The 27,650-nt window shown below is 42.1% G+C and overlaps 1 protein-coding gene across 7 annotated transcripts in view; it reads left to right on the top strand.

Moving 5' to 3' along the window:
• Positions 1-27,650, top strand: part of pappa2 (pappalysin 2) — a 406,366-nt gene that overhangs the window by 7,335 nt on the left and 371,381 nt on the right. The window contains exon 1 of one of the 7 annotated variants that reach the window (XM_069937527.1): positions 12,888-13,247. The exons of the other annotated variants lie outside the window; for them this stretch is intronic. Within the exon in view, the coding sequence (XP_069793628.1) occupies positions 13,226-13,247 (22 nt within the window). The 5' untranslated portion in view covers positions 12,888-13,225. Of the gene's footprint in view, positions 1-12,887; positions 13,248-27,650 lie in introns of those variants that run through there. 7 annotated transcript variants of the gene reach the window in all.

Below are 27,650 nucleotides of genomic sequence, written 5' to 3'. Positions count from 1 at the left end.
ACTGATGAACAAGGACACCCAAATCTCATTGTACTTCCCTTTTATCTAACATGACACCATTCTGATAATAATCTGCCTTCCTGTTCTTGTCACTAAAGTGAATAATCTCACATTAAACTGCATCTGCCATGGATTTGCCCACTCACCCAACCTGTCCAAGTCACCCTGCATTCTCATAACATCCTCCTTGCATTTAACACTGCCACCCAGCTTTGTGTCTTCTGCAAATTTGTAATGTTACTTTTAATCCCTTCATCCAAATCATTAATGTATATTGTAAATAGCTGTGGTCCCAGCACAAAGCCTTGTGGTAACCCACTAGTCACTGCCTGCCATTCTAAAAGGGACCTGTTAATCCCTACTCTTTGTTTCCTGTCTGCCAACCAATTTTCTATCCATGTTAGTACCCTACCCCCAATACCATGTGCTCTAATTTTGCCCACTAATCTATGTGGGACCTTATCAAAGATTTTCTGAAAGCCCAGGTACACTACATCCACTGGCTCTCCCTTGTCTATTTTCAAAGTTACATTCTCAAAAATTCCAGAAGATTAGTCAAGCTGATTTTCCCTTTGTAAATCCACGCTGACTCATTCCAATCTTGTTACTTCTATCCAAATGTGCTGCTATTTCATCTTTTATAACTGACTCCAGCATCTTCCCTACCACTGATGTCAGGTTAACAGGTTTATAAGTCCCTGTTTTCTCTCTCCCTTATTTCTTAAAAAGTGGGACAACATTAGCTACCCTCCAATCTGCAGGAACTGATCCGGAATCTATAAAACATTGGAAAATGATTACCAATGCAACCACAATTTCTAGAGCCACCTTCTTAAGTACCCTGGTATACAGACCATCAGGCCCTGGGGATTTATCAGCCTTCAGTCCCATCAGTCTCCCAACATCATTTTCTGCCTGATGTGAATTTCCTTCAGTTTCTCCATTACCCTAGGTTGTCTGACCACTATTACAGCTGGGAAATTGTTTGTCTTCCCTAGAGAAGACAGATCCAAAGTACTGTTCAACTCATCTGCCATTTCCTTGTTCCCCGTAATAATTTCACCCATTTCTGTCTTCAAGGGCCTAACTTTGATATTAAGTATTTTTTTTTCTCTTCACATACCTAAAGAAGCTTTTATATTCCTGGCTTTGTACCTCTTTTCTCCCCATATTGTCTTTTTAGTTATCTTCTGTTGCTCTTAAAACATTTCCCAATCTTCTGGATTCCTGCTCATCTTTGCTATGTTGTACTTCTCTTTTATTTTTGTATTTTTCTCGATTTCCCTTGTCACCCATGGTCGTCCCTTACTCCATTTATAATCTTTCTTCCTCTTTGGAATGAACTGATCCTGCACCTTCTGTATTATTCCCAGTGTTACGAACTAACAACCCCCTTAAATTTTGTTTGGGATGAAAGAGAATTTGTTTGCACTAATAAAAGAATTCTAGTTTTTATTAAACTTTCAATAACATGAAATATCTTACTTATCTCTAAACTTACATAACTCTAAATTTAACCCACTATGTGTAAATGTAAATATGTGTGTGTGTAATTAAAGTCCCATTCTGAAAAGTCAATCTTTAAAAGTTTAGCATCATTTTAGTCTTGCTTGAAGGTCTTAAATTTTCAGTTCAGAAATAATTATAAAGTGCTTTTAAACATTATTTCTTCAGGCCTCTTTCCTCACAATTTGGCTATTTTCTTCCACAATTAATTCTCAAATCAGACAAGGGTTAAATAAAGTGGCCAAATACAAAAATAGATGGAGTAGAAATCTGTCCTCTCTTCCAAAGAGACAGCAAAATGGTCTTCCTTATTTTAAAAGCCAATATTTCTGTGTTCCCTTTCCCCAGGAATAACACACAGCAACAGTACCAATTCTGGTTACTGTAACTCAACCCTGTCTTTCACAAGGTTTAAACCCATGCAACAGGGGTTTTGACTTCTGTACTCTCCAGAATGAACTCAAAATGCCCGAATTCAGTAATATATTTCTCCAAAGCATGTCACTATTACATCATAACTAAGCCGAGACCCAAATCTTAGAATCCACATGACCATCAGTTTTATTTCCACCAAAATTCTGTTCCTTTTTCAAAACCATTCCATAACAAACTCTGACCTCATCTCTGTTCAAGAGGCTTAAGTGGCTTTGATTCAAAATATATGGCCTCCTTCAGCAGTTCTTGAATAATTAAGATGCACTTGACATCTGTTAGCTCTGTCTGTCCAAGACATGTCAACTCTGAGAATGAACACTCTTCTCAGAAAACAAAGTTTCTCTATATGGATATAATTATTTGTATATGAGAAATATAGTTTAACATATTAAAGATTAACATAAATCCATTGCACCAGAAATACCTGCCATTGTTGTTCCACTGACATCTCTGCTAGGGTATATTTCCAGTCAATTTTGGCCAGCCAGCTCTTCCCTCTTGGCTCCATACTCCCCTCTGTTCAACTCTAATATTGACACTTCTTATTTTCCTTTCTCCCTCTCACATATTATGGTCACTACCTCCCAATGGCTTATTTACCTTATCAAATCCTGTTCATTACACACTAAATCCAGAATTGCTTTCTCCTTGGTACGGTCTAGTAGAAGCTGCTCTAAGAATCCATCTTGGGGTCCAGTACCAATCTAATTTTCCCATTCTACCTGTTGAAATCCTTCATAACAACCATAGCATTCCCTTAGCAACATGCCAATTTTAACTCTTGTACCCTATATCCAAGCTACTCTGGGGGAATCTAGATAACTCCCATTAGAGTCTTTTTGCCCTTACAATTTCTCAGTTCTATCCGTACTGCCCCTACATCTCCTGATTCCATGTCACCCCTCATAAGGGCCTGAATTTCATTCCTCATCAACAGGGCCACCCCACCCAGGGAGGATGTGCTGAGCTTCCACTGTCTACTGAGAAAATGGAGGTGTTGGTGCATTTCCTTGACTGTCTAGTCATGTAAAAGTAGTCAAATAATGCAGCCTATGGATGAAAGTGCAAAAATATGAAGGAACAGAGAACAACATGGTTCAAAAAGACAAAGCAAGGGAATCAGCTTCTTCCAGTGTGAGATCTGTTTAAGAGTCTGATAACAGCCAGAAAGAAACTGGGCAGTTTAAATCCAGAGGTTTGGGTTTCTAATCCCATGAATCTTCTGCCATTGGTGGATTAAATGTTCAGGAATATTCACCCAGCAGTGTTTATTGCTCACTTTGGAGAATATCTTGGGATCCTTGTGGCAAGGACTTTACCCGTCACTGCCAGGAATCTGTTCAATTAAATCTGCAGTGCTGGTGGCTGTGATGTCATCAAGCTGGTGAGTAGCCAATCGCATTAAAGAGTTCCCACAGACTGGAAACTTGGAAGCAATTTAAACAAACCTTTTAAACATTCTGCACAGTTGTGAATGAGTATACATTTGATGCTGAAATATCATGAACATTTCAAAGCATTTTTGCAAAATTACAATAAAATTTTGAAATTATGTCTTTGGGGTGACAGCTTGGCCAACATTTTTTTCAGGATTAATTTTATTCCCTCGTTTTTTTTGTCATTTATTAATGGTCAAAAACATGTAATTTAGTGTTGTATACTTTGAAGCAGGATTACTCTGGAGGTCCTAAACAACTTATCAATGAAGTAACGTTTGAATGCAAGTAAATGGGAGTTGGGTAAATGTGTACAGCAACAAGCCTTGTTCTGCATCAGCAGGAATTACTCAGAACCTGAGATTGCTGACTGTTTTCCATACAAAGATTGTAAACACCAGTGTTCTCACTGCAGTAGCATTGGGCAACATGATTCTCCATCATTTTATGTCTCTATGATGAATGTGAATCCCCTTCTCCTCTCTTTACCTCTACTATTTCTTCACCTTTTTCATTGAGCATTTTTACAGTCTTCTATACTTTGAATGTCCTTCCACCAATGCTGATCTTTACATTGCCTTTCTCATACAGCATACAAACATCCCCTCTAGAAACCTTTCTCATCATTCGCTCATTTGCACTGATTCTGCATTAGTCCCATTTTATTCTCTTCACACTCTTATCAACTCTCCTTAGAGTTTACCAATCATAAACACACTAGGGGCAATTAATTGTAGCGAGTTAAAACTTTAACCTGCACGTCTTTGGGATGCCAGAGGAAATTGGAGCCCCCAGGCTCCAACCTCGTTGGAGAACCAGCAAACTTTAGGTAACATCAGAGGTCAAGATTGAACCCAGATCTCTGAGGTAGTGGCTCTAAGAGCAATACAACTGTGTCATCCATTCTGAGATGTAGTTGATAACTGCTCAGCCCAAGAAGCCTCCTTGTGAATGCAGTATTCCTTATCTTTAATTTTCCCCGTACTCCTGAGATACTTGATTAAGTTCAACTATGGGTGCTTATTCAAAACTTTAACCTGCCTTTTTTAAATCGAAGTTCACTGATCGTTGATTCATGGAATGATTCCAATAGAGGAAGAGCAACAAAGGGATTAGAAGGGGGCCATTCTCCTGGTGGGGTGTGGGGGTGGGGTGTGGGTGGAGAGTGAGAGAGAGAGAGAGAGAGAGAAAGCATCTCGACTTCATCTCATCTCATTGCTCCTCTGTATTCTCTAACAGACTTCCCCTCCAATTGTCTGTTGAATTGAAAAAAATATATTTTATTTAAGTTAATACAGAATATAGGACTCAATTAATATAATAACAATAATACATTGAATATAAAATCATAGAAAAACATTAATAAGGACCAAAAAAAAAGGAAAGGAGAGTCCCTCTTCTCCCAGTGCCCCCTCCCCAGATATGAGAGAAAAGGGGGCAGACAGAAGGAAATAGAGGGAGATAAAAAGAAAGAAAATAGAAAATAAAAAGAATCAGGAGCAAGGTTCAACATCTCAGAGTCCCATCATTTAAAAAATATTACATTTCTAATAAAGATTATACTAATTGACAAATATCAAAATAAATTACAGGCGCCTAACCTTTTATTCAGAATTCTGAAAACCAGCAACCTCCAAAAACTGGCACTTTCTTTGGTAGATGACACCTATTCATAAAAGATGGACTTTGGTATCAAACATGACTCGACAAACATGACTCGACACAACCTTGGTGGAACTCCCGTGTATCCCGTCATATTCCGCTACTTTATAAGCGCCTCTGAATTGCCCATACTGACACTCATCCAGCGTTGTGACACTTTCAGTTGGCATTGTGGTGGCTCCTTGGCAGTTGTTGCTACCCATCATTCCCCATGCAGCTGAAACTGCTGTGCCAATGCAAGGGATTAGAGGGGGGCCATTCTCCTGGTGGGGTGTGGGGGGGGGTGTGGGTGGAGAGTGAGAGTGAGAGAGAGAGAGAGAGAAAGCATCTCGATTTGATCAGGCAAGGAGGAAAGAGGACAGCGTGGCTCTGGTGGGCAAGGTAGGGAGGAGAGAGACGGCAGCGCGACTTGGGAGAGGATTGGGGGTGGATGCGGCAGCGTGACTCGGGGGGTGAAGGGTGGATGCGGCAGCGTGACTCGGGGGGGTGAAGGGTGGATGCAACAGCATGACTTGGGCAGGCTTTAAGGGATGGAAATCAAAAAGATTCCAAAATCTGGAAAATTCTGAAGAATGGAAGGTGTCCAGCCCCGATGATCCTGGATAATAGGTTAGGCACCTGTATACAATCTGGGCATTTAAGTAATCTAAATAAGGTTTCCAAATTTCGATGAACATACCATATCTATTCCTAAGACGATAAGTAATCTTCTCAAGGGGAATACAACTTTGCACTTCCACGTTCCAATGATCAATGTGAAGTAGAGAATTGGATTTTCATTTTACCACTATACATTTCTAAGCTACTGACAATGCATTGTTAATAAGTTCAGATTTACTTCTGGAGAAGTTAACTTTTATAACTGCCAAATTCCACAGAAGAAACCATTTTGGGTCTAGAGGAAAGTTCATCCCCACTATTTTTGTCAACACTTCCCCCAATTCTATCCAAAAGGGTCTTAATTTTATGAATAACCAGGTACCAACATCTGTACCACACCTAAAACACCTATCAGAAAATTCTGGTTTATTTTTATATATCGTTTGAGGTGTGAGATATAATTGGAGCAGAAAATTATAATGAATCAGTCTATATTTAGAATTAATTAAGGTAATCATACTATCTACGCATAAACCTGACCAGCATTGTGGATCGATTACAATGCCCAAATCTGATTCCCATCTCTCCCTCCATCTATGTAGTCCAGGTTTTTGGCTTAGATCTTGGATCAGAGCATATATATTAGAGATAAATTTGGTTGCATTCCCCTTTTGAATTAGAATTTTTATTTCTGAGCACATTGATAAGACCATTAAGACTTTTCCCCCAAAAAAGATTGCAATTGGAGATAGCAAAATAATTTGTATTTTTGGTAAATTATATTTCTTTTTAAGTCCCTCAAAAGATATAAATTGTTTTTATTGATCATAACAATCTTCAATGCCCCTATACCATGTTGGTACTAGGCAGACAAGATTCTACTACCCAAAGTCATGGATATTAAACTGTTTTGAGATTGAGACGTCTTTGCGGATAATCCCTTGAATTGTTTAATTTTGTCTCAAATATAAATTACGTGTTTCAATAATGGGTTATTTGTTTTCCTTTTAATTAATTCCATTTATAAATAAATTCTGCCATCTCCTCTCCTACCATGTGCAAGACAATTATAGCCCAGGAAGGAATCGCCTCATTAAAAAAAGCAGCAACAAAACAAATTTATGCAACTAAACAATATTTTTTAAAATCTGGTAATTTTAACCCTCCCAATTTATCTGATGAATATTATTATTCAAATTGGCTTTCAGGCCAAACATTGATGATCAGTTATACATACAAATTTTACATTTTACATCAATATTTCTGTTTCATATCAGTTGCTTTTTTTGTCCAGTATCAGCTATATTATTGGCATGTTGTTCAGTGGGGAAAACATCCCATTTATGTCCTGCTGAATATAACTCTTCATGCGTAAAGATAGTGTCCACATTTGTTGATCCAATTTTATAAACTTCTGGATTGGACACACACTTGCACGGTGCCTTTCATATCCTAGGAGTCAACATCTATCTGGTGCCTCCATGCCAATACAATCATGAAGAAGGATCACCGGCAGCCATACTTCATAAGGAGTTTGAGGAGATTTAGTGTGACTTGCAAATTTGTACAGGTGTACTGTGGAGAGCATTCTGACTGTTTGCATCACAGTCTGGTATGAAGCTGCCAATGCACAGGACAGGAAAAGACTACAGAGAGTTTTGAACTCAGCCATCACCACCTTGGGCATTCACTCCATCGAGGATATATACAAGAGGCCGCGTTGTAAGAAAGCAGCCTCTATCCTCAAGGACCCTCACCATCTAGGCCATGCCCTCTTCACACTGCAAACGTCAGGAAGGAGGTACAGACCCAGAATACATACACACAATAATACAAAATTAGCTTCTCAGATTTCTGGACAGTGAACTGCAGACTAATTTATTTATTTAAAAATGTAATATTTGCACCTGCAATACTGCCACAAAACAACAAATTTCTTGACATGGTGATGACAATAAATTCTGATATCCTCCTGACAGCCAAAGATTTTTATACCCAGGAGGATACCTTAAAGAATGGCTCAGGCCCAAAATCTTGGATATATATCTTTACCTCCTATGGACGTTGTGAGACCTGTTGAGTTCCTCCAAAATACTTACTGTATTTTTACTCAGGCCATTTGTCAGGTAGTTAACAAAGTGGTGTGAGAAAACACATCAAGTAATTTATTCCCAGCAACATTTGACAACCAGCAATAAGGTAAATAACCAGAAATTGTTTATGGGTAAAGAAGTACTGCAGGAAGCCAACAGGTCAGACCATATCAATGGGTAGAAATGGTCAGTCAACATTTCAGGTCAGGACACTTTATCGCGAGGCCTGATGATTTCTACCCATTGATGCTGCCTGACTTGTTTTGTTCCTCCAACACAACAATCTTTGCTCAAGGTTCAAGAATTTGTAGCTGTAGCCGTTGTGATTCCATGGAAGTGTGTTTAGGATGAGTTGGTGGAGATAGAAATGTCGGCTAGGGCATCTATCTCTGACATCTGAAACATCTCACCTTAATCATAAACTGAAAATATAGTCTCAATTTTCTCAATCAGTGGTATGTGGTTCTCAGTAATCCCCATATTACCCTCACCATGAGCTAGTTTGACGCCATCAAAAGATCTGTCAACATTATTAAAACCTCATTTTTTTCCACCAACTGCAACTGTGAATATTTATTTATTGATCCTTTTATATTTATTATCTCTTTTTCTGTCTCATTGCAGATTGTGGAAATTTAATTTATACTATTGTAGAGGGTGTATCTTGGTGTGTAGTTGCTGTAAGTCAGAATTTCATTGCATCTGTACATTCTCCTATGTCTTTGTCTCTTTGGCTTGGCTTTGCGGACAAAGATCAATGGAGGGGTAATGTCCACGTCAGCTGCAGGCTCGTTTGTGGCTGACAAGTCTGATACGGGACAGGCAGACACGGTTTCAGCGGTTGCAAAGGAAAATTGGTTGGTTGTACTCATACTCAATACTTAAGTGTTGTGGTATCTATGGCACAGGTTGTGATGGAGACTCCTCTCATGGTGGTACCTCTGATACAGGTTGTGAAGAGACTCTGCTCACTGCGATACCTCTGGGATGGGCTATGATGGAGACAACCATCTCTGTGACCCTCTGGGATGAGCTGTGATCGAGATTTCCCTCCCTACCCCTGTGACCCTCTGGAATGGGCTGTGACAGACATTTCCCTCCCTATGACTCCTCTGAGATGAGTTATACTCCATGCCCCTGTGGTACCTCCAGGATGGGCTGTGAGGGAGGCTTCCCTCCCTGCATGGCTGCTACCACTGGGACGGGCTGTGATAGAGATGCCCCTCCCTGCCCCTGTGACCCCTCTGGGACAAGCTGCAATGGAGACTTCCCTGCCCCTACCCTCTCTGGGATGAGTGTAATGGAGACTCTTCCCTCGGTGGTACCACTGGGATGGGCTTTGACAGATTCCCAGCTATTTTTTAAAGTTCTAAAGTGTTTAATAAACCATTGCAAGTAGAAAATAAAGTTACTTTATAGAACTATCAGTGGTTCTCAACCTTTTTCTTTCCACTCACATCCCACTTTAAGTATTCCCTATGTCATTAGTGTTCTGTGATTAGTAAGGGATTGCTTAAGGTGGTACATGAGTGGGAAGGGAAGGTTGAGAATCACTGATCTTGACCCAATTGTTACTTAAATATTTTGCTCAAGAAAAATTGTCATTGACCCATTTCCCTTGGAGTGATGAAACCATGCACATAACGAGTCAATTAGGAACAATTAAAACAATGGTTTTCAAACTTTTTCTTTCCACCCACATGCCACCTTAAGCAATCCTTTACAGAACACTGATTGCATAGGGACTACTTAAAGTGGGATGTGAGTGGAAAGAAAAAGGTTGAGAACCACAAAAATAGCCACAAAATGAAATTAAGATAGTAAAAGTGCTCAGTTCAGTAGCTTTTGTACTGAAGACCAGTACTCTCATTCCTTCCTTTCCCCTTTGCTCAGGATTCCTTGCCATCACTGGAGTTGCTGCACACAGAGCACTGATGTGGAAGGCAAAGACACATGGCACAGGAAGGTTGGACTGGTGGTTGTTCCCTTCGAAACAATGACTCATAATGAAGTGTGGAGCAGATCATGGTATTTTTGTCTTTGTTCAAAGGCAGGACATCTGTTTCTGAGATGACGACAAGATGATCTTTACTTTTCTGAAACCATATTTGTGGGTTGATTTCGAGCTTTGTTTCTTTCTGAATCTTTACTGACTCCCCATATTATGTGCTTGATTTATTTGAAAGAGAAGGTGAAATGGACCATTCTAAACATTGTAAAAACATCTTTATATTACATTATGACATAATATATTATTTTGTGATAGATTACATGGCATTGATTAGACAGTGTTATAACTGGTTGTAATATTTTATGGTCACTTTTTCTTTAATGGCTGGTCGAATAATTTCTTCTTCCTTGAACACCCTAATTGCCTCCTCAGAAGTACAGTATGTGCTCAACACTTTTGGCAGCTTTCTTTGCTTAATAATTTTTAGGAACCCTTGTTTTTGCAGATTTTCTGCTCACTCACTGTGAGGCGCTGGAGCAAATATACACGAGCTGGATCAATACTTTTTTGGCTCAGCTTTTGTAGTTTCATCTTTAAATTAGTTTACCACAAGCCCCAATCAGTCATGGAGCACATAATTCATTTATACAGTCTAGTGTTATTTTTGCTTGGGATGTGAACCTTAAATTTACCAAAATATCTGGAGTCTTCGTTTAATCCTCCCTGAATTTAATAGCATCTTCCCTGTTGATTTTGCCATCAGAAATCATGGTCTGAGGTCTGGAATCCCCTCACAAGACTTCTGTACTCCTCTCCTTTGCTAAACCTTGTATCTCTGACCACGTTTTTGGACATCTGCCTAAAATCTCTTCATGTGCGTATTCCAAACTGTTGCTTGTTAATGTTCACACTCCCCAGAGACATTTTTACTGCATTAAAGGCACTTTCAACTTGTTGCCACTGAGACTGCATGAACAAAATTGTGCTGGACTTTGTGATGCTGGTTGAAATCATGTGACTGTATCTGCATGCATTTTCTTTGCCTTCCCCATTAAATGAAGTGTGATTTCAATTCACTCCTGCTTCCTGGGTAGGATTCAGTCATGACTTACATTATGTTATGGAGCATTTGTGGAATGGATTGAAAATATTGTGAGGAAATAAGTGGAACCATGTGCATTATTTCAATAGAGGCATTTACCAATTGGAATGAAAGAGAAGGGGATGTCATTCTAGTGCGTCAGCTTCATCAGAACCCGAATCTCCTGTAGAGAATGAAGCTTTATTACCATGGAACAGATCCTACCAAGGTCACTCTTTTCATTTTGTCTTCCCATACACATGCATGAGCACAGAACAGAGAACATTACAGCACAGTACAGGCCCTTCGACCTATGATGTTGTGGCAACCTATATAAACCTACTCAAAAATTTAAACCTTCACTACTTAATTTTCTCTCATAACCCTCTATTTTCCTTGTATCCATGTGCCTGACAAAGAGTCTTTTAAATGTCCCTATTTTACCAGCCTCTACCACCATGCCTGGCAATGCATTCAAGACACCCATTACTCTTTGTGTAAAAAAAACATACCCCTGACATCTCCCGTCAACTTTCTTCCCCTCACCTCTTACAGACGGCCACTGATATTTGTTACTGTTGCTGAGGGAAAAAGATGCTGTTTGTCCACACAATCTATGCCTCAAATCTATATTCATCTCAAACGGATCGAGATGAAATATGAAAAAGAAACTCACACTGCTCCAGCAAATAAAGTTTTTTGTTGTAAAAGGCAGAAAGGTGAGCTGAGGGAAGGGGAGCTAATTTGTCATCAGTTAAATGGAGATTCAACTTAGACTGGATAGGTTAACAGAAAGTAAGTGATTATTCATCTCTGATCAAATAGAGCTTGAGAAAGTTGACATGGAATAATTTCTGCAGCAATAAGTTTCTGTTGATATTTTGGAGGACTTTGCATGGAGATTACATTTCATGTGGTCATCTCCCACTCTACTTACCCTCTGGACATTTTTGTGGAGTTGTCCTTTCAGCCAACATATTACCTTTCGTGATTAATGTGAATCAAGTGCCAAATTAATGGTTTTAGCAACATTTCTGCCATGTGACTTTTTTCTGTGATTTCATCTGAGGGGCTACTGCTGTGGAAAACCAAAAGAATTAATCCCAAAAATGGCACAATTGAACATCTCCCAACTCTTGCTCACAGAGACATTCCCAGAGACAGTTTAACACAATTCCTTTGCTTCAATAATGTGGCCCTCAACTGAGTTAGTGTAGCGAGTGGTGCAGTGAATAAAGCACAACAGAAGTTGTCTGTGAGCTGGACCAACAGAACTGTTTAATGGAATCTTTGCAGGAGTTTAAATAATTACAGTTGGCGCGCTATCACAATCACCCAACTTCAGCTAGTTAGATAATGGAGTGGCGCTGTTTCCCACATAACCACTGCCCCCCCCCCCCCCCCACAAACTGAAGTTGGAGATGATGCCACAGTCTCATCTATATGGCTAGAATGGGTCGGTGGATGCCCCCTGCACCGGGGTAATGCCTGTATTGGCTGATCTAGGTCCACGTGTGCTGGCTTAAAATGATCTACTGAAATGGTTTCTTGCCTGTCGTCAATGTCCATAACAAACGTGGAGCCATCATTTCATACAACCTTGAAAGGACCTTCATATAGCTGTTACAACAGCGCCATGTGCGCATCCCTGCGCAGGGATTCATAAAGACAGTCCTTGAGTTCAGGCAGAATGTAAGAAGTTATAGACCCATGCTGGGTGGCTGGGATAGGCACCAGGGTACCCACCTTCTCCCTTAAGCATTGTGAGTACCAAGGTGGAAGATTCCTGCTGCCCACGTGCTGCCGGAATGAAATCCCCAGGACCGTTAGGTGAGGCTCTGTAAACCATTCTGCGGAGGACGTAGCTAGATCTTTCTTTGGTGCGGTACAGATACCTAAAAGTACCTGAGGCAGTTCATCTATCCAATCCGGTCTCTTAAGATATGCCATGAGAGCTTTTTTTATATGACGATGAAAACGTTCCACTAAACCATTGGACTGGGGATGATAGGCTGTCAACCAACGCAGTTGCACACCTCCCAGAGTTTTTTGTGCCCCCCCCCCCACCTCTGGGAAATCCTGATCCTGCAGTGGCCTGCAACTACGGATGCCGGTTTGATAACAGAGTAGCATGGTTTTCCACATTAGAGGGAAATGGCATTGACCATATGGCAAAACTTTGATGTCTTTTGTTTCTCCTTTCTCTTGTTCCCGTGGACGACAGCACAGTTCATCCTGAAGACACCTACTTTCAGACAGCAGAGGTGGCAGACTTTTTTTTAACCACACTGCATTTGGTGCTCAAGGTGACATCAGGCCAACCCATTATACCATCTAGTCTCTCATGGTTGTCCACCAATTGCAGACATAGATGCCAAAGCTCATCAAATTGAACCAAGTTAATCTTAAATTCTGACCATCTTGTTTCTGCGAAGGTCTGATTCTTCTGAGTGATACTGTCATGGATGAAGGAATGCCTGAAGGTGAGCCAAGACAGGAATAAGCTTGATAGAATAAGTAGATGCAAGGATAGTAGTACTAACTGTTGTTACCTGTACTAATGATAAGGAATTAAATGACACCTGTTTCTATCAGAGAGCTAAATTACTACACAATAGGGAGGAGAGATTAAAACTGGAGTGGCTCCAGATTCGAGCCTCCTGATGCGTCAGTCAGTTTTCATGCGGTGATTTGGCAGAAATGCTGTTTTACTGAGTTTTGGATGACTTTGTAGTAGAGTCCTGTGGGACGGTTTGCTTCAGACAGTTTATGTATAGTACCTTGGCTGAATCCAGAGTAAAACTCAGATTTATTCCACAGACAGACCTGGCGGAAGAATTTTGAGTTTTCCTTCAAATATTAACCTGCTTTACTCAAGGCAGTGCCTTCAAGATGGGGCTGTAGTTGGGGAAGAAGCTACGGGAAAAGGAACTGACAGGAGAACTTGATTCAACTGAAGTTTTTAACATCTCCAAGGTGTAACATACAGAACATCATTAGATTTTTTACTCTTTTAATTTGCAGGAGGTTAAAAGGATATTGAATGAGAGATTCATTGAATGAGAAGGAATTTCTCCAAGAGACTGGTAAATCTGCAGAATTCTCTGCCTCAGGAAGTAACAGAAGCTGCCTCCTTAAATATATTTGAGAGACACAGAGGGTATTTTTGCATCATAAGAGAATTAAGGGTTATGGAGAACAGGCAGGTAGGTGAAGCCAAATGCTGAGTGCAAGGTCAAATCAGCCATGATCTTATTGAATAGTGGAGAAGGCTTGACGGACCAGATGGCCGACTCTTGCTCCTATTTTTGATGTTCTTACAAGAACCCTTCAAATGTCTTTTTGCTGTTAGCACCACACATACAGTATTGGAATACAATGAGAGAAGAACTGATCACCATTGGATTGGCCAAGCGGGGTCAATAACTTGTCAGCATGCATACTGCCAAATGAGTAATTTAATTTTTTTTAAAATTTAGACATATAGCCAGCCCAAGAGCCTTGCCACTCAAATATCCTAATTAACCTACAACCCCCATATATTTTGAAGGGCGGGAGGAAACTGGAGCACCCGCAGGAAGCCCATGCAAAGACAGGGAGAACGTACAAACTCCTTACAGAGAGCACTGGGTTTCCACCTTGGTCACTGGCACTGTAATAGCTTTGTGTGAACCAATACTGTGGCAGTATTGTTTGGAACTGAAAAGCAGGGACCAAGGAAGGTTTTACGTCAGCTGCCTGATAAATGGCAGTCTGACCCAGCAGTGAGAAAGTGTGCGAGTTTATTGTTATACACAAGCAGAATGCACAGGGCACTGAAATTCAGAGTTGAGCCTACCGACTTCCGAGCTGCTGTCATGATATATGTTTCCACTGAGGAAAAGTCTCTCCTGTCTGGGATATCTTACATTTGATCTAATCCCAGTCTGTCATTTCCAACTCCTGCTCCATGGCTGGGTACAGTCTGCTTGAACAAGTTGGCTTCCCAGGTGTGATCTAAGAGGTGATGTGCTGTTACTTGTGGCACTGCTCTTGATAAAAACAGCTCCTTCTTCCTGCTCATCCCTTGCCTGCCCCAACTGGGCTCTGGGGAAGGGAGAAGGCCAGCTGTCATTTGTGTATATTTGTGTGTGATTAGGCTGATAGATAGCTTAAAATTGTGATGAGTTTATTGTCATTCATATTATACAATGTACATCTGTACTGAAATTCTTTCTTGTGCAGCCAAAGAGGAATTTTTTTAAAAATTAGAGAGACAGCATTTCCGGCCCACAATCCCACACCACCCAAATACAATCATGTGACCAATTAACTTCCTAACCCCTCTATGTCTTTGGAAGTAGGAGGGAACTGGAGCACCTGGAGGAAATCCACACAGATGTGGGGAGAATGTGCAAACTCCTTAGAGACAGCAGTGGATTAGTGCACCAAAGAAGAGGTACAAGGACTGCCTAAAGAAATCTCTTGGTCACATTGACCACCGCCAGTGGGCTGATATCGCCTCAAACTGTGCATCTTTGCGCCTCACAGTTCGGCAGGCAGCAACCTCCTTTGAAGAAGACCGCAGAGCCCACCTCACTGACAAAAGACAAAGGAGGAAAAACCCAACACCCAACCCCAACCAACCAATTTTCCCCTGCAACCGCTGCAACTGTGTCTGCCTGTCCCGCATCGGACTTGTCAGCCACCAATGAGCCTGCAGCTGACGTGGACATTTACCCCTCCATAAATCTTCGTCCGCGAAGCCAAGCCAAAGAAAGGATTAGAATTTGGTTCGCTTGCGCTGTTGCAGCATGGCAGTAACCAGTATGTTAAAGGTGCCTTATTTTGTGTATAAAAAAACTAGAATGGTCTACTTAATTGAATTGAAAAGAGACCATTAATACAAAAATAGAGATAATAAATATTAATTTATCCTCGTACGAAATAGTGACTTTGCAATAGTACAGATTGTCCCCCGATTAGTGTAACAAGGGTAGCTTCAAGTGTCTGATCTCTGCTGGAAATAAACTGATCTTGAACTGAGAGGTGCTGGTCTGAAGGTAGCAATGAGAACAGGTTGTGACAGGGTGACGAGGTTCGCCAGTTCTCAGCCATTTTTTTTTGCTATGGCCCCATTAGAATTCTGCTCACAGTTTATGGGCCCCCTTCCCAGTGAAGCAGTCAAGTTTTGGTTTATTTCGTATTTCTCCCCTACTGACTACATAAAAAAGGCATGAAAAATATTTGTTCAATGAGGTGAAATCAAGGCTTTTATTTCAATGCGCTGTGGTCGCGAAGGGAACATCGTTGAGAAGGGCTGCTTTAAGATAGATTCGCTTCTATTTAGGGACTAAATCCTTGAAACGCCGACAGATATTAGACCACTCTCGAAGTGTGCGAAGTCCCCTTCCCCATCCAACCCACACCAATTCAAATGGCCACCTCCTTCATTGGAAATTGTGACCACACCTCCTGACATGAAACTGGTCCCTCCAAACCCTCCCTCCCAGCCCAAACCGCCGTCAACCTGCTTACAATAAATATAACTCAAAGGAGTTTCTCTCTCTCTCTTTTAAAGATACAAGTGTGAGGCAACGAGGCAATGTTTTGTCTGGCCGGTAGTTAATTTATTTGCTCAAATTGGGTTGTAGGGAGCCGAGCTTTGACGCAAAGCTTGGGGGACAAGTTGCGTCTCCGTGACGTGACGCGCCAGTGACTGCGAAGGCTTTAATCCCGAGAAGTGCTTGCTGGCAGGTCCAGAAGGAAGGGCAGCCTCCAGGTTCAATCCGGGCCGCGCTGCAGCCTCCTACTGCGGGCAGCACGTACCCAAAAGGGGCCTCAGCACGCCGACTCACTGGCAGTCCATCCTGTTTTGATCAGGAAAGATGTGTTACTGCAACTTCAGCTCCTGGTCAGACATGATTTGCTTCAAGAGGCGAATGTGATTTTAAAACGTAATAGCAGAACCCACCCGCAAGCCATCAGTCCCAGTAGTCACTGACGTTCTTTTGATGCAAGGTGCTGGGAGTTGGGGGTGTGGGGTGAGCGTGGGTCAGAGCAGAGAGATGTGTTGATGGTCAACGCAAATCTTCAAGTCACAGGCACCGAGTTTATGGGGCGAGCTGAATCCAATACAAGATTTATTTCCCCTCTCCATAATGAGTAGTTGCACATTGAACGTCAGGTTGGTATTATTGCAACTTAACACGTGCCTCGAACTGCCCGACCCTGTCACTATCCGCTCTGCATCCGTGTGTTCGATCTGATCGACGAACCCCTTTGGCATTGTTTTCGACTGCGAACAACTATAGATTTGATGACCCTCTACATCTCAGTGTGTGTATGTGCGTGCATCCGTAGCGATTTATGAACGTGTGTGTGTGTGACTGTATATATCTCTTCATCCATACCTGCGAGGTGTTCCTGATGCACCTAGTGCGTGCCGAGGTGTGTGTGCCTGCTTTCTGTGTGAGTATATTTGCGTACGTTGATCTCTTGCATTTCGGTCGATTTCCATGTGCGCGGTTGTCACCTCGTGCAGCGGAGAAGTTTGGACCGCGACTGCAAAGCTCCGGAGCGCAGCCACGGTGGGACTGGCAGTCACCCCCTGGAGGGGCTGGCGCTGCTTGATCAGGCATCTTGCAAACTCCGGTGTCCGCAGCTGGCTTTCCCTTCTATTCACAGTCGGCAGGTTATCTGGTCACTGGTTTTAATCCCCGTATTTTTCCTACCTCTCTAAGTGGTTTTATAATAGTATCTCTCCTTCTCACACACACATACACCCACCCATCCCCTGAAACAATGAAGAATAGATGTAGATGTGCCAAGAAGATAAAAGCGGGATAGGCGAGAAGGGAGCAGAATGTACGGGAGAGGCGCGATCCAGAGAGAGCACAGGATAATAAAAGGCCAACCTGCCTCTGAAGAGCAAAGATTTGAGCGAGAGTCAAGCGGAGCTCCGCTCGCGTTCACTCAATGCCAACGCCACTCCAGCGTTAGATGCGCCCCATCAGGGCTTCAACGGCAGGAATTGTGCCTTTTGGGAGACTGGGAAGTTTCAAATTCGGGGAATTAAAAACGTTTATTTTAAATAAATCAGTGGCAAGAAAAAAACTGAATAAAGTTTTTTCTCTCTCTCCTGGAAGACACCTGAACTTTGAAGAGGGTCAGGAATCCTGAGCCCTCGCACCTTGGCAAGCAGTGATCACCATGCCGTACCCCGGGTTCCTCTTTGTCCTTAGCGTCTCTGTGGAGTTACTGGCGCCCAGTATCATCTGCCAGGCTAACCCGCACTGGCGTTACAAGCGGGCTCTCGCTTCCCGCGCCGAGTTCAGCCCCAGTCCCGGAGAGCCGCGCTACTGGGCAGCCAAGAGACGAGGCAGGAGCCGGCGAGCTACCGTCACAGATCAGCTGGCTTTCTACCCATGGGCTGCCGAACTCGGATCCCCGGGAGGCAGTGAGAGGAGCAGCCCGTTCCCTGAGGGGAGCAGTGTTTACGTGAGCGGAGAGAGCAGCGGCTACCCTAGCGAGTGCGGCGGACCAGCGGCAGGCAGGAGCCTCGGCTACCCGGCCGGACCCAGCGGCTCGGCTGCGGCATCAGAGAGTGCCGGCGGCAGCTTCCCGCCACCCGGGCTGGCGGATTGCGAGCCCCCTACGGTCACTGCTCTCTATCTGTCCGGCGGCAAGCAACGATTGAAGCTGCGGCGTGAGTTCGGCATGCCCCGCGGACAATTCACCGCTGAGATGTGGCTGAAACCTGAGGGAGGACAGAACAACCCGGCCATAGTAGCAGGTAAGTGCAGGGTGGTGGTGGCACCTTCCATGATACACCTGTACCGGGAAACAAGTGGATACCCAATTCGGCAGCAGGATTTACACCGACACCAGGTACATCATCTGCATCCACAGCACAGACAACACCGCGACTAACAATGCACCGGTACCATTAAAGTTACAGTCACACCAGGGCAACATCTGTATCAATTCTGTACCCACCGTCGGGATATCACCTGTAACAGTGGACAACAGAATTTGACTTTGGAACAGGTTTGGTGTATTTTATGGATTTTGGGCTGCTGATCACGAAAATCACCTTAAAATTTTCTTATCGCATACTTTTTTTTAGATATAACATATTTTGTGATTTCTTGACGTATTTTGAGTCTCGTAGTATACAAAGCAAGCGGTTTTGGTCAGTTCAAACGTGCCTGGGCATGCACTCAGTGCACGTTTAGTCAGGATAGATGCGGACAGGCTACAAAAGTAGGGGGCACAGATGCTGGGTATTATAGATTGATTATAGATTTCAGACATGCTGGTGCACATGCTCTTCAGGTAAAAGCACAGTGAATGTACTTAACAATAGCATTTATTGTCTTCAGGAAGATGTGATACAACAGAAATGTCTAGTCAATGCTGGAACAGCTGAGATACATTCTGTTGCATTGTGGCCAGTAAATAATTCAATAAAAGTTAATTTAATGTTTCTCCAAATTCCTAGTGATACAGCAATTCCGAAATTATCCATGTGTTCAGGTTGAAGTTGTCTACTGAAATCCACAATTTTTTTTAGGAAACAAAAATGTTGTCCAGTGTAATGGCTTAATATCAACACAGGGGCACACCTGTGCCAACTCTACATCCACATCAGGGGTATCATGCATATCAACTGTGCATCCAAACCAGGGACATCATTTGTACCAACTGCATCATTTGTACCAACACTACACCCTCACCAGGGTATCGGTGTCACCAACACTACATCCATACCAGGGATTCAGTGATACCAACACTACACCCACACCAGGGGTAATAGTGACACCATTACTACACCCACACCAGGGTATTAGTAACACCATCACTACACCCACACCAGGGTATCAGTGTCACCAACACTACACCCACACCAGGGATTCAGTGATACCAAAACTACACCCACACCAGGGGTAATAGTGACACCATTACTACACCCACACCAGGGTATCAGTGACACCAACACAACACTCACACCAGGTTATCGGTGTAGTTCAGTGTTAGAGTATTGTCACACACCCACAAATGGCCCACCTCTAACAGTCATGCCTAATATAGACCCACAGACCCTGTGCCCCCTCATCATCTGGTTGATGAATAATACTGTTTGGGCTCTATTGCTCTCTAGTAAATCAATGACTATTATTTACTAGATTCTTACAAGATACTTTCACCGTCACATGTACCAAATATATCCAACAATGTCACACTACAAGAAAGTACTTAGCAATAAGGCACCTTGAGGCTTCCTGAGCATCTGAATGGCACTCTGGAACTTCAACTTTTCTTTGTGATGAACCAAATCCAGATCCTACAGAAACTATAAGATATTTCAAGCTACTACATAGCAAGCAAGCACCCACCCAACCAAACGTTCCCGATGATGACAGATCATCCATCTGAAAAATGAAGTTTGTGTCTCTCTCTGCAGCTGCTGCCTGACCTGTGGGTTACCCCCAGTATGTTCTGTTTTTATTTCCAATTTTCAGCATCTGCATTTCTGGTGTAGCTTTTGGGAATGGCTCTTTCTGCAGCTTGCACGCTTGTGATAGTTAACGGCAGCCTTTTGTGTGCTTGCAAGTGTAGCTCAGCGGGAGTTCATTCTCCTGTTCAGTCAGCTGTGTGGAGCTGATAGCAGAGTGATTGCAGAGTGACTGGGTGGATCATTTCAATCTGTTACTCCAAACCCATCTCAGACTCCAAGTATCTCTGGTTACCCTGAAGTCTCCATTTGATGAGCATTGAATCCTAAAAAACATACAACCTGCTGGTTGAAATCAACAAGCCAAGTAGCATCAGTAGGAGAGAAATGTCACAGACAGGTTTAATTTATTTGCCACACCTCTGCTTCCCGTCTGCTCTGCCAGTCTATAATTTTCTTCCATTCACCCTTGTTACGTGTACAAACATGTCCATGTATTATTTTGCAAAGATGTGCACAAAAGAAGACATTGTTTAGAGTTTAATAAAGCATGTGTATTTCATTCAGATGCTTACAAGTTGCAAATACATTTGCTCCCTCTCTCTATGTCTGTGGGAAATAAAGACATGGTGAATTGTCATTCTAACCCTCCTTCTCTGGTTCCATGTTACCAAAGGCAATAGCTGGGGGGGGGGGGGGGGGTATGAAAAGGAAAAAAAACCATCCAGCTCTTTCCTCCTGTTCACTGGACTGTGACATTGAGCAATACATTCCTGGCCAGAACTGTTACTTCCTGCTCAGATTTTTGAGTAAAGTTGGGCACTTGACAGGGCATTTAAACAAGAAAATATGCAGATGCTGGGGTCAAGTGCAACACCCAAAAGGATCTCAGGTACTTGTGCTGGATACTTTTGTGCATTGCACTGGACAGGGCAGCACACTGGTGCAGTCAGTGAAGCCGCTGCCTCTTGATCATGGTTGAACCCTGAGTTTGGCTGTTGTCTGTGTGGATTTTTCACCTTCTCCCTGTGGCTCCAGTTTTCTCCCACATCCTAAAGCTATGAGTTGGTCAACTGGCCCCTGTAAATTGTGTGCAGGAGAATGATGAGACTGTGGGGAGAATACAGTGATATTAAAGTTCAATGAGGGTAAACGGGTGGTTGTGTGGTTGGCCCTGATGGTGGGCGAAGGAGGCTGTACCTCTTTGACATGGGCCTTTGAATGTTTCTTGTAACCAACTCAGTGCAGGTTAGGGAGAAGGTAGAGATGTCGAGAGACTAAAAGGATAAATTAAATAAACTTTTAAAACTCTTGAGGCCAAAGGATCTTTCATGTAGCAACCTGAGTGGAATAAAATGCAGAACAAGGATATGTGTTTTCTTTCATTAATATTCTGCTTTGAGGTTGAGCCAGGCCAATCTGACAGAGTGAGCGGAGGACCTTTAACATCACAAGAGCGTTAGTGACCACACACTATCCATCAAGTGGATCCACGTGATGTACATGTACATGATTACACACATAAGTGTATAATTTTAATGTGACTCTCCAGATGTTTTATCATGTTCCTCCTGGACAACTTTAAACTGAATGGCATGAACAAATGACTTTTCTCTCTAGTTCCATTGTTTTCATCTCATTATCTGGACTGTTCTTAACTTTTCTCTCCAATTCCCCCCCACCCACCCCCATACCCTGCTACTCCCCAGCCTCTTCCCCTTCACATATATATTGTATAACACCCCCCCCACCAACTTCAGTTTCGATAGAGCCCCGAATGAAATTTTGATGGATCTGAAGAGATCCTCCAGCATCTCATTGTTTGCTCAAGATTCAAGCATCTGCGTTCTTTGTGTTTGCTGTAGTTAATCCCAGTCTGCTTCTCGCCAAATTGTCTGCACAGTGAGTGGTTGTAACCCGGGATTCATGGCTCAGGTTAGCGGTGGAATTGACTACCAGCCCATAGCTCCGATAGCCAGGATTCAGTCCACATCTCCAGTGCTGTCTGTGAAAAGTTTGCTCATGGTTCCCCTGACAACATAGGTTTCCCCTGGATGTTCTGGTTTCCTCTCACATTCCAAAGAAGCTGTTAGACTAATTGGCTGCAGTAATTTGCTCTGAATGTGTTGCTGAGTTGTAGAATTTTGGAGGCTGTTGAGGGTAATATGTGGAGAAAATAACAGGATTAATATAAAAGGTTGCCTCACAGTCAATATGAACAAGATAGGTCTGGTTCTATTTCATTTTATTCTGTGACACAGACTAAATTCAGACACACACCACTGTCCCAGGTATACAATATCCTTGAATACCAAGTTAAGTCAATGCTGAATAGTAAACAATCCTTGGATCATGTCCAATACAACTGTTCTTTTAGCACCAAGATAAGGGATAATGATCCCTTGCTACTGAATACTGGGAAGGTGCTCCTCATTGTTTGCTGGTGAGAAATCCAGAAGACACCATGAACAAAGGTTTTGAACTTTTCTTTGCTCTCCATTTTATAGGTGAATTAACAACATTTTTTTGAATGACATCTTTAACATGGTATGACTTTTCAACATCCTGATCAGAAGGAGGGTCACAAAATTTGACTCAGGGTGTTGCAATTGTCAAATAGAGTGGCTGGGGGCTGGATGTGGATTTTGCAGAATGATAGGTTGAGGGAGCTCAAGGAGAGATTTGTCAAGCCCAGGGTCAATGCAAATGATTCAGCTGGCTGACAATGAGGATTTAGAAATTTTCAATGAACATGAGGCTAGAGTTGCCAGAGGAAACTAGAAGATGGTACAGTTATGATTTTGGACAGATATATGGATAGGAATGGACCAAATGTAGGCAAACGGGACTAGTCCAGAATTCCATCTTGGTCAGCAGGGATTAGATGTGCTGAAGATGACTATGGGTCTGTGACAAGATCAAAGGTGGTTGAGGTCAGTGGTAGCTGGAGGTTGCAAGGATAATGATATCACAGGAATATGTAGGACATGTTATCAAGGGAATCCAGTCCAGAAGGAACCAGCCCAGTCTCACTTGAATCATGGAATCATTATAGCATGGATCAGGCAATTGAATTCATAGAGACAAATTGATTCAGTGTGAGAGTGGTCCAGTTAAAATTGCTGGGGATGGGAACAGCTGCCTTGAACTTAATGGGTTCTCCTCTATCTAAAGCAATGTTCCTTCTGGAGAAAATACCTTAGATGACATTAGCTACAGCATTCCTCCTTGTCCATGTTGTCCACCATCCCATGACCCAAAGATCATTTACAAATATATCTGAGAATTACATATCAAGTCAACATACACAACATCACATACAACCCTGAGATTCTTTTTCCTCTGGGCCAGGCAAAATTTCCACTTATCGTTCGTGCAAAAAACTGTACTCAAGAAAAGACACATATACAAATGAGAGAAATATATACAAAGAAAGAAATGTAAACAATTGTGCAATGCTGAAGAAAAAATAAGTATTTAGTAATAAATACTGAGCAAATAAGAGTCCTTAAATAAGCCTCTCATTGAGTTTGTTTAAGAGTCTAATGGTGGAGGGGTAGCAACTATTCCTGAACCTCGTCGTACGAGTCTTGTGGCAAATATTTTCTTCTTTTCTGATGGCAACAGCAAGAACAGAGCTTGTCGTGGGTGGTGTGGATCTTCCGTGATTGCTGGTGGTCTTCAACAGTGGTTTTCCATGTAGATTTTATCGATAGTGGGGAGAGTTTTGCGTGTGATGTACTGGGCTGAGTCCACTACTTTTTTCAGGGCTTTGCGCTCAGAGGTATTGAAGCCCCCATACTAGCTGTGATGCAGCCGATCAGCACACTTTCCACTACAAATCTGTAGAAGTTTACCAAGGTTTTCAACATCATACCAAACCTCCGTAAATTCCTGAGAAAGGCATAATGACATTAGTGTGTTGGATGCAGAAAAGGTCCTCTGAGATAGTGAATCCCAGGAATTTATATTTGTTCACCCTTGCCACCTACAGATGTCAAAGTTACTAATTTTTCTCTCAGTTCAGTATAAGAACACTAGCCCAGTGCCTGTCTCTAATTTTGAACCCTTTATCCTGAACATAGAATATTACAACATAGTACAGGCCCTTCAGCCCATGATATTGTGCTGACCTATATAAACTTACTCAAAAATCTAAACCTTTTTTACCTCACACCCATAACCTATTTTTCTTGCATCCATGTATTTTCTAAGAGTCTTTTGAATGTTTCTATTATACTAGCCTCCTCCACCAACCCTAGAAACCCATTCCAGGCACCCACTGCACACTGTGTAAAAGAAAACGTACCTCTAACATCTCCTCTGAACTTTCCTTCCCTCGCCTTATGGAGATGGCCTCTGGTATTTGCTACTGTTGCCCTGGGAAAAAAAGATGCTGGCTGTCCACCCTATCTATGCCTATACATATATATATATACAACACACACACACACACACACACACACACACACACACACACACACACACACACACACACACACACACACACACACACACACACACACACACACACACACACATATATATTGCTGTCAAATTTTATCACCTCTTCCTGAGTTGGAAAGTTTTATTACATTAAATCTGCTACATAAATTAAAGTTGCCATGTTGAAAAGAATATAAAGAAGCAGTAGAGGTTTAAAATTATTCATGAGTGTCTTGGGGGTGCGTATGAGTGAGTGGCGTCAGTGCAGCAAAGTCCCAGCAGTTATACCGGTGCTGAAAGAACAGTCCTATTTAATGTGTTTCAAAGAAGCCTTTGTTGTTCAGTCTTGTTTTGCTGCGCATTGTAATACCAGGAAGTCTGTGTGCTTCTGTTCTAGAACGATGGGTCACAGGTCAGGGGCTCTTGCCAAGGCTCTTGGTCCAACCTGCAATGTTCAAGGGAGGTCGCCATTGAAACTGAAGCAGTCGATTTGAAGGGAGATGGGAATTTAAGAGGCCACAAAATACTTAAAATGGGAGCAAGAGGAAAAGATCAGCCAAACAAATGTTTAATGCCCTTTTAAAAAGGAAACATCCTGATTTTAAATGGATCATTGGATTGTATTAACCTCTTGAGCATGAAGGGCACATTCAGCAGGTTTATTCTGGAGATGAGGGGGTTAACCTATGAGGAATGATTAAGTTGCTTTCTGGAATTGAGAAGAATGAGTGGGGATTTTATAGAAATCTAAATAATGATAATGAGTTTATTGTCATATACTTAAGTAAATTGTATATATTTATTGTAGACAAATAATGTGGTACTTTAGGTTAAAAAACTACAAAGTATGCAGTAAATTGGTTCTTATGGTAAAAGATAAACATGAAGATAGATGCAAGTAGGTGCACAGTAGATACAAGAAAGAAAATGGTCTTTCGATCATGCAGTCAGGTCTTTTTGTGGTCATAAATGTTATGAAAGAAATTATGAAAGAAATAGACAAGATAAAAGCAGGAGAGTTGTTTCCACTGGTAAATGAGATAAGAACTAAGCAAAATAGCTTCAAAATTCGGGGTTGTAGATTTAAGACAGAGATGAGGAGGAACTGCTTCTCAATGAGAGTAAAGAATTTGTGGAATTCTCTGCCTTGGAAAGACTCATTAAATGTATTTAAGACATTAGATAGATTTTTGCATACTAGGAGAGTGAAGGGTTGTGGGGAGCAGACAGTAGGTGGAGCTGAGTCCACGGCCAGCTCAGCCGTGACCTTTTTGAATGATGGAGCAGCCTCAATGGGACAGATGGCCGATTCCTGCTCCTATTTCTTTAATTAAAAAAAATTTAAATGCACAGCACAGTAACAGGCCCTTGTGGCCATGTGCCCGTGCCATCCAAACACACAAATTAACCTACAACCCCATATATTTTGAAGGGTGGGAGGAAACCAGAGCACTCGGAAGAAATCCAAGCAAATAAGGAGTGAACGTATAAAATCTATACAGAGAACTTCAGATTTCAATTGGCACTGTAAAAGTGTTGCACTAATCACTACACTAACCGTTTCTTATGCAACTAAATTGATGAGTTTTTGAATTTAGGTCCATGCGTGGACTGTAGGGACTGCTGTTGGAGATGCCAATTGGCTGCAAGGGAGCTGAGAGAGGTGAGCTAAAAATGCTGTCTAATGGTCCAGTGATACTCACTGAAGAGGCAGGAAAATTTCTTGCTCATCCCCTGTCCTGTGTCCTCAAGCTCCCAAGAGCCATGTGCATGTGGACTAGGACCCCAATTCCAGATGAGTCTTTTCTGGCCGGATCCTGGCAAGGCACTTGGCAAAGTCAGAGGAAGAGGGTGATAATGCAAGACCAGACAAAGGGTAACAGAAAACAAAAAAATAGAAATGAGAAATGGGGACAGTTGCAGCAATATTATTACAACAATAAAATCACAATGCAAAATTCTGCTAATTTTTGAAGTCAGTTTACACAATAAGACCATAGGACTTAATGGGCCACTCATGCAGAAATCAATTTGTCCACAGTGATGTTCCACAAACTGAACTGTCCAGTTAATTTGCATTGGTTCTGTTGGTCGAAGGTGAAATTTTGGTTTGCTTCTGGGGTGAATGCCAATCCTTTGAGTGGTCCCACTGCTTCTGTTCCATTGACCTAAGCCTTGGATTTCTGCCTTCCATCTGTGCTGGTGTAGAACTCTCTGATGATCACATTCAGCTATTAATCAAGGATAAATACTCAGATCTTTTGAATGGAATTTAAAACCACTTAGTGTAGTCTACTGTAGAGTACCATTCATTAAATACTAGAGAGTGACGTGGATCTTCCAGCTAGTCAAGTTCTCCAGATATATGTGTGCTTCTGGCATTAAAAAGTTCATCCTGTTAATATGCACAATTTATTATTCAATATTACTCATCTCCATGTGAAACAGGCATGAAATGGAAATCTGCTGGAATCTCAGTGGGAAACTAAATCTTGTGCGGCTTATTTTTTAAATGTCATGTAAACAAAAAATGAGTAATGTAAAATAGTCTTGATGTATTTTTAGGTATCACTCTATCTCATTGAAATTTGTTTTGCAACATCAGGCAGACATGACACATGATGAGAAATGTTCAGTGATAATCTTTCCCTTTGGGGAATATTTGCAATAAGACAATAGGCTAGAAGAGAAGTGGGCCAGCTCATCATGCCCTCCCCAGCTCTCTACATGAGAAATACAACAATTTCAATCACTGGCCTCGAGCCTTGCAAATATTTCAACCGTGTATTTATTCCAGTTCCTCACTGATGGCCACAGTGAAACTCATCCCTCTATGTCGATTCGAGGCACATAATTTTTTCGAGCTACAACACGATAACTGGTCCTTCCGGCCCATGAGCCTAAATACACCCGTGTAATCAATTAAGTTACGGCACCTCTTTGAAACAAGGGAAGAAACCAGAGCACGCAGAGGAAACCCAGGCAGACGTGGGGAGAATATATA

The sequence above is a fragment of the Narcine bancroftii genome, chromosome 5 (assembly GCF_036971445.1).
Source record: "Narcine bancroftii isolate sNarBan1 chromosome 5, sNarBan1.hap1, whole genome shotgun sequence".
Classification (NCBI taxonomy): domain Eukaryota; kingdom Metazoa; phylum Chordata; class Chondrichthyes; order Torpediniformes; family Narcinidae; genus Narcine; species Narcine bancroftii.
The sequence above is the reverse complement of the archived record's forward strand: the minus strand, read 5'-3'. Positions and strand labels throughout refer to the sequence as shown.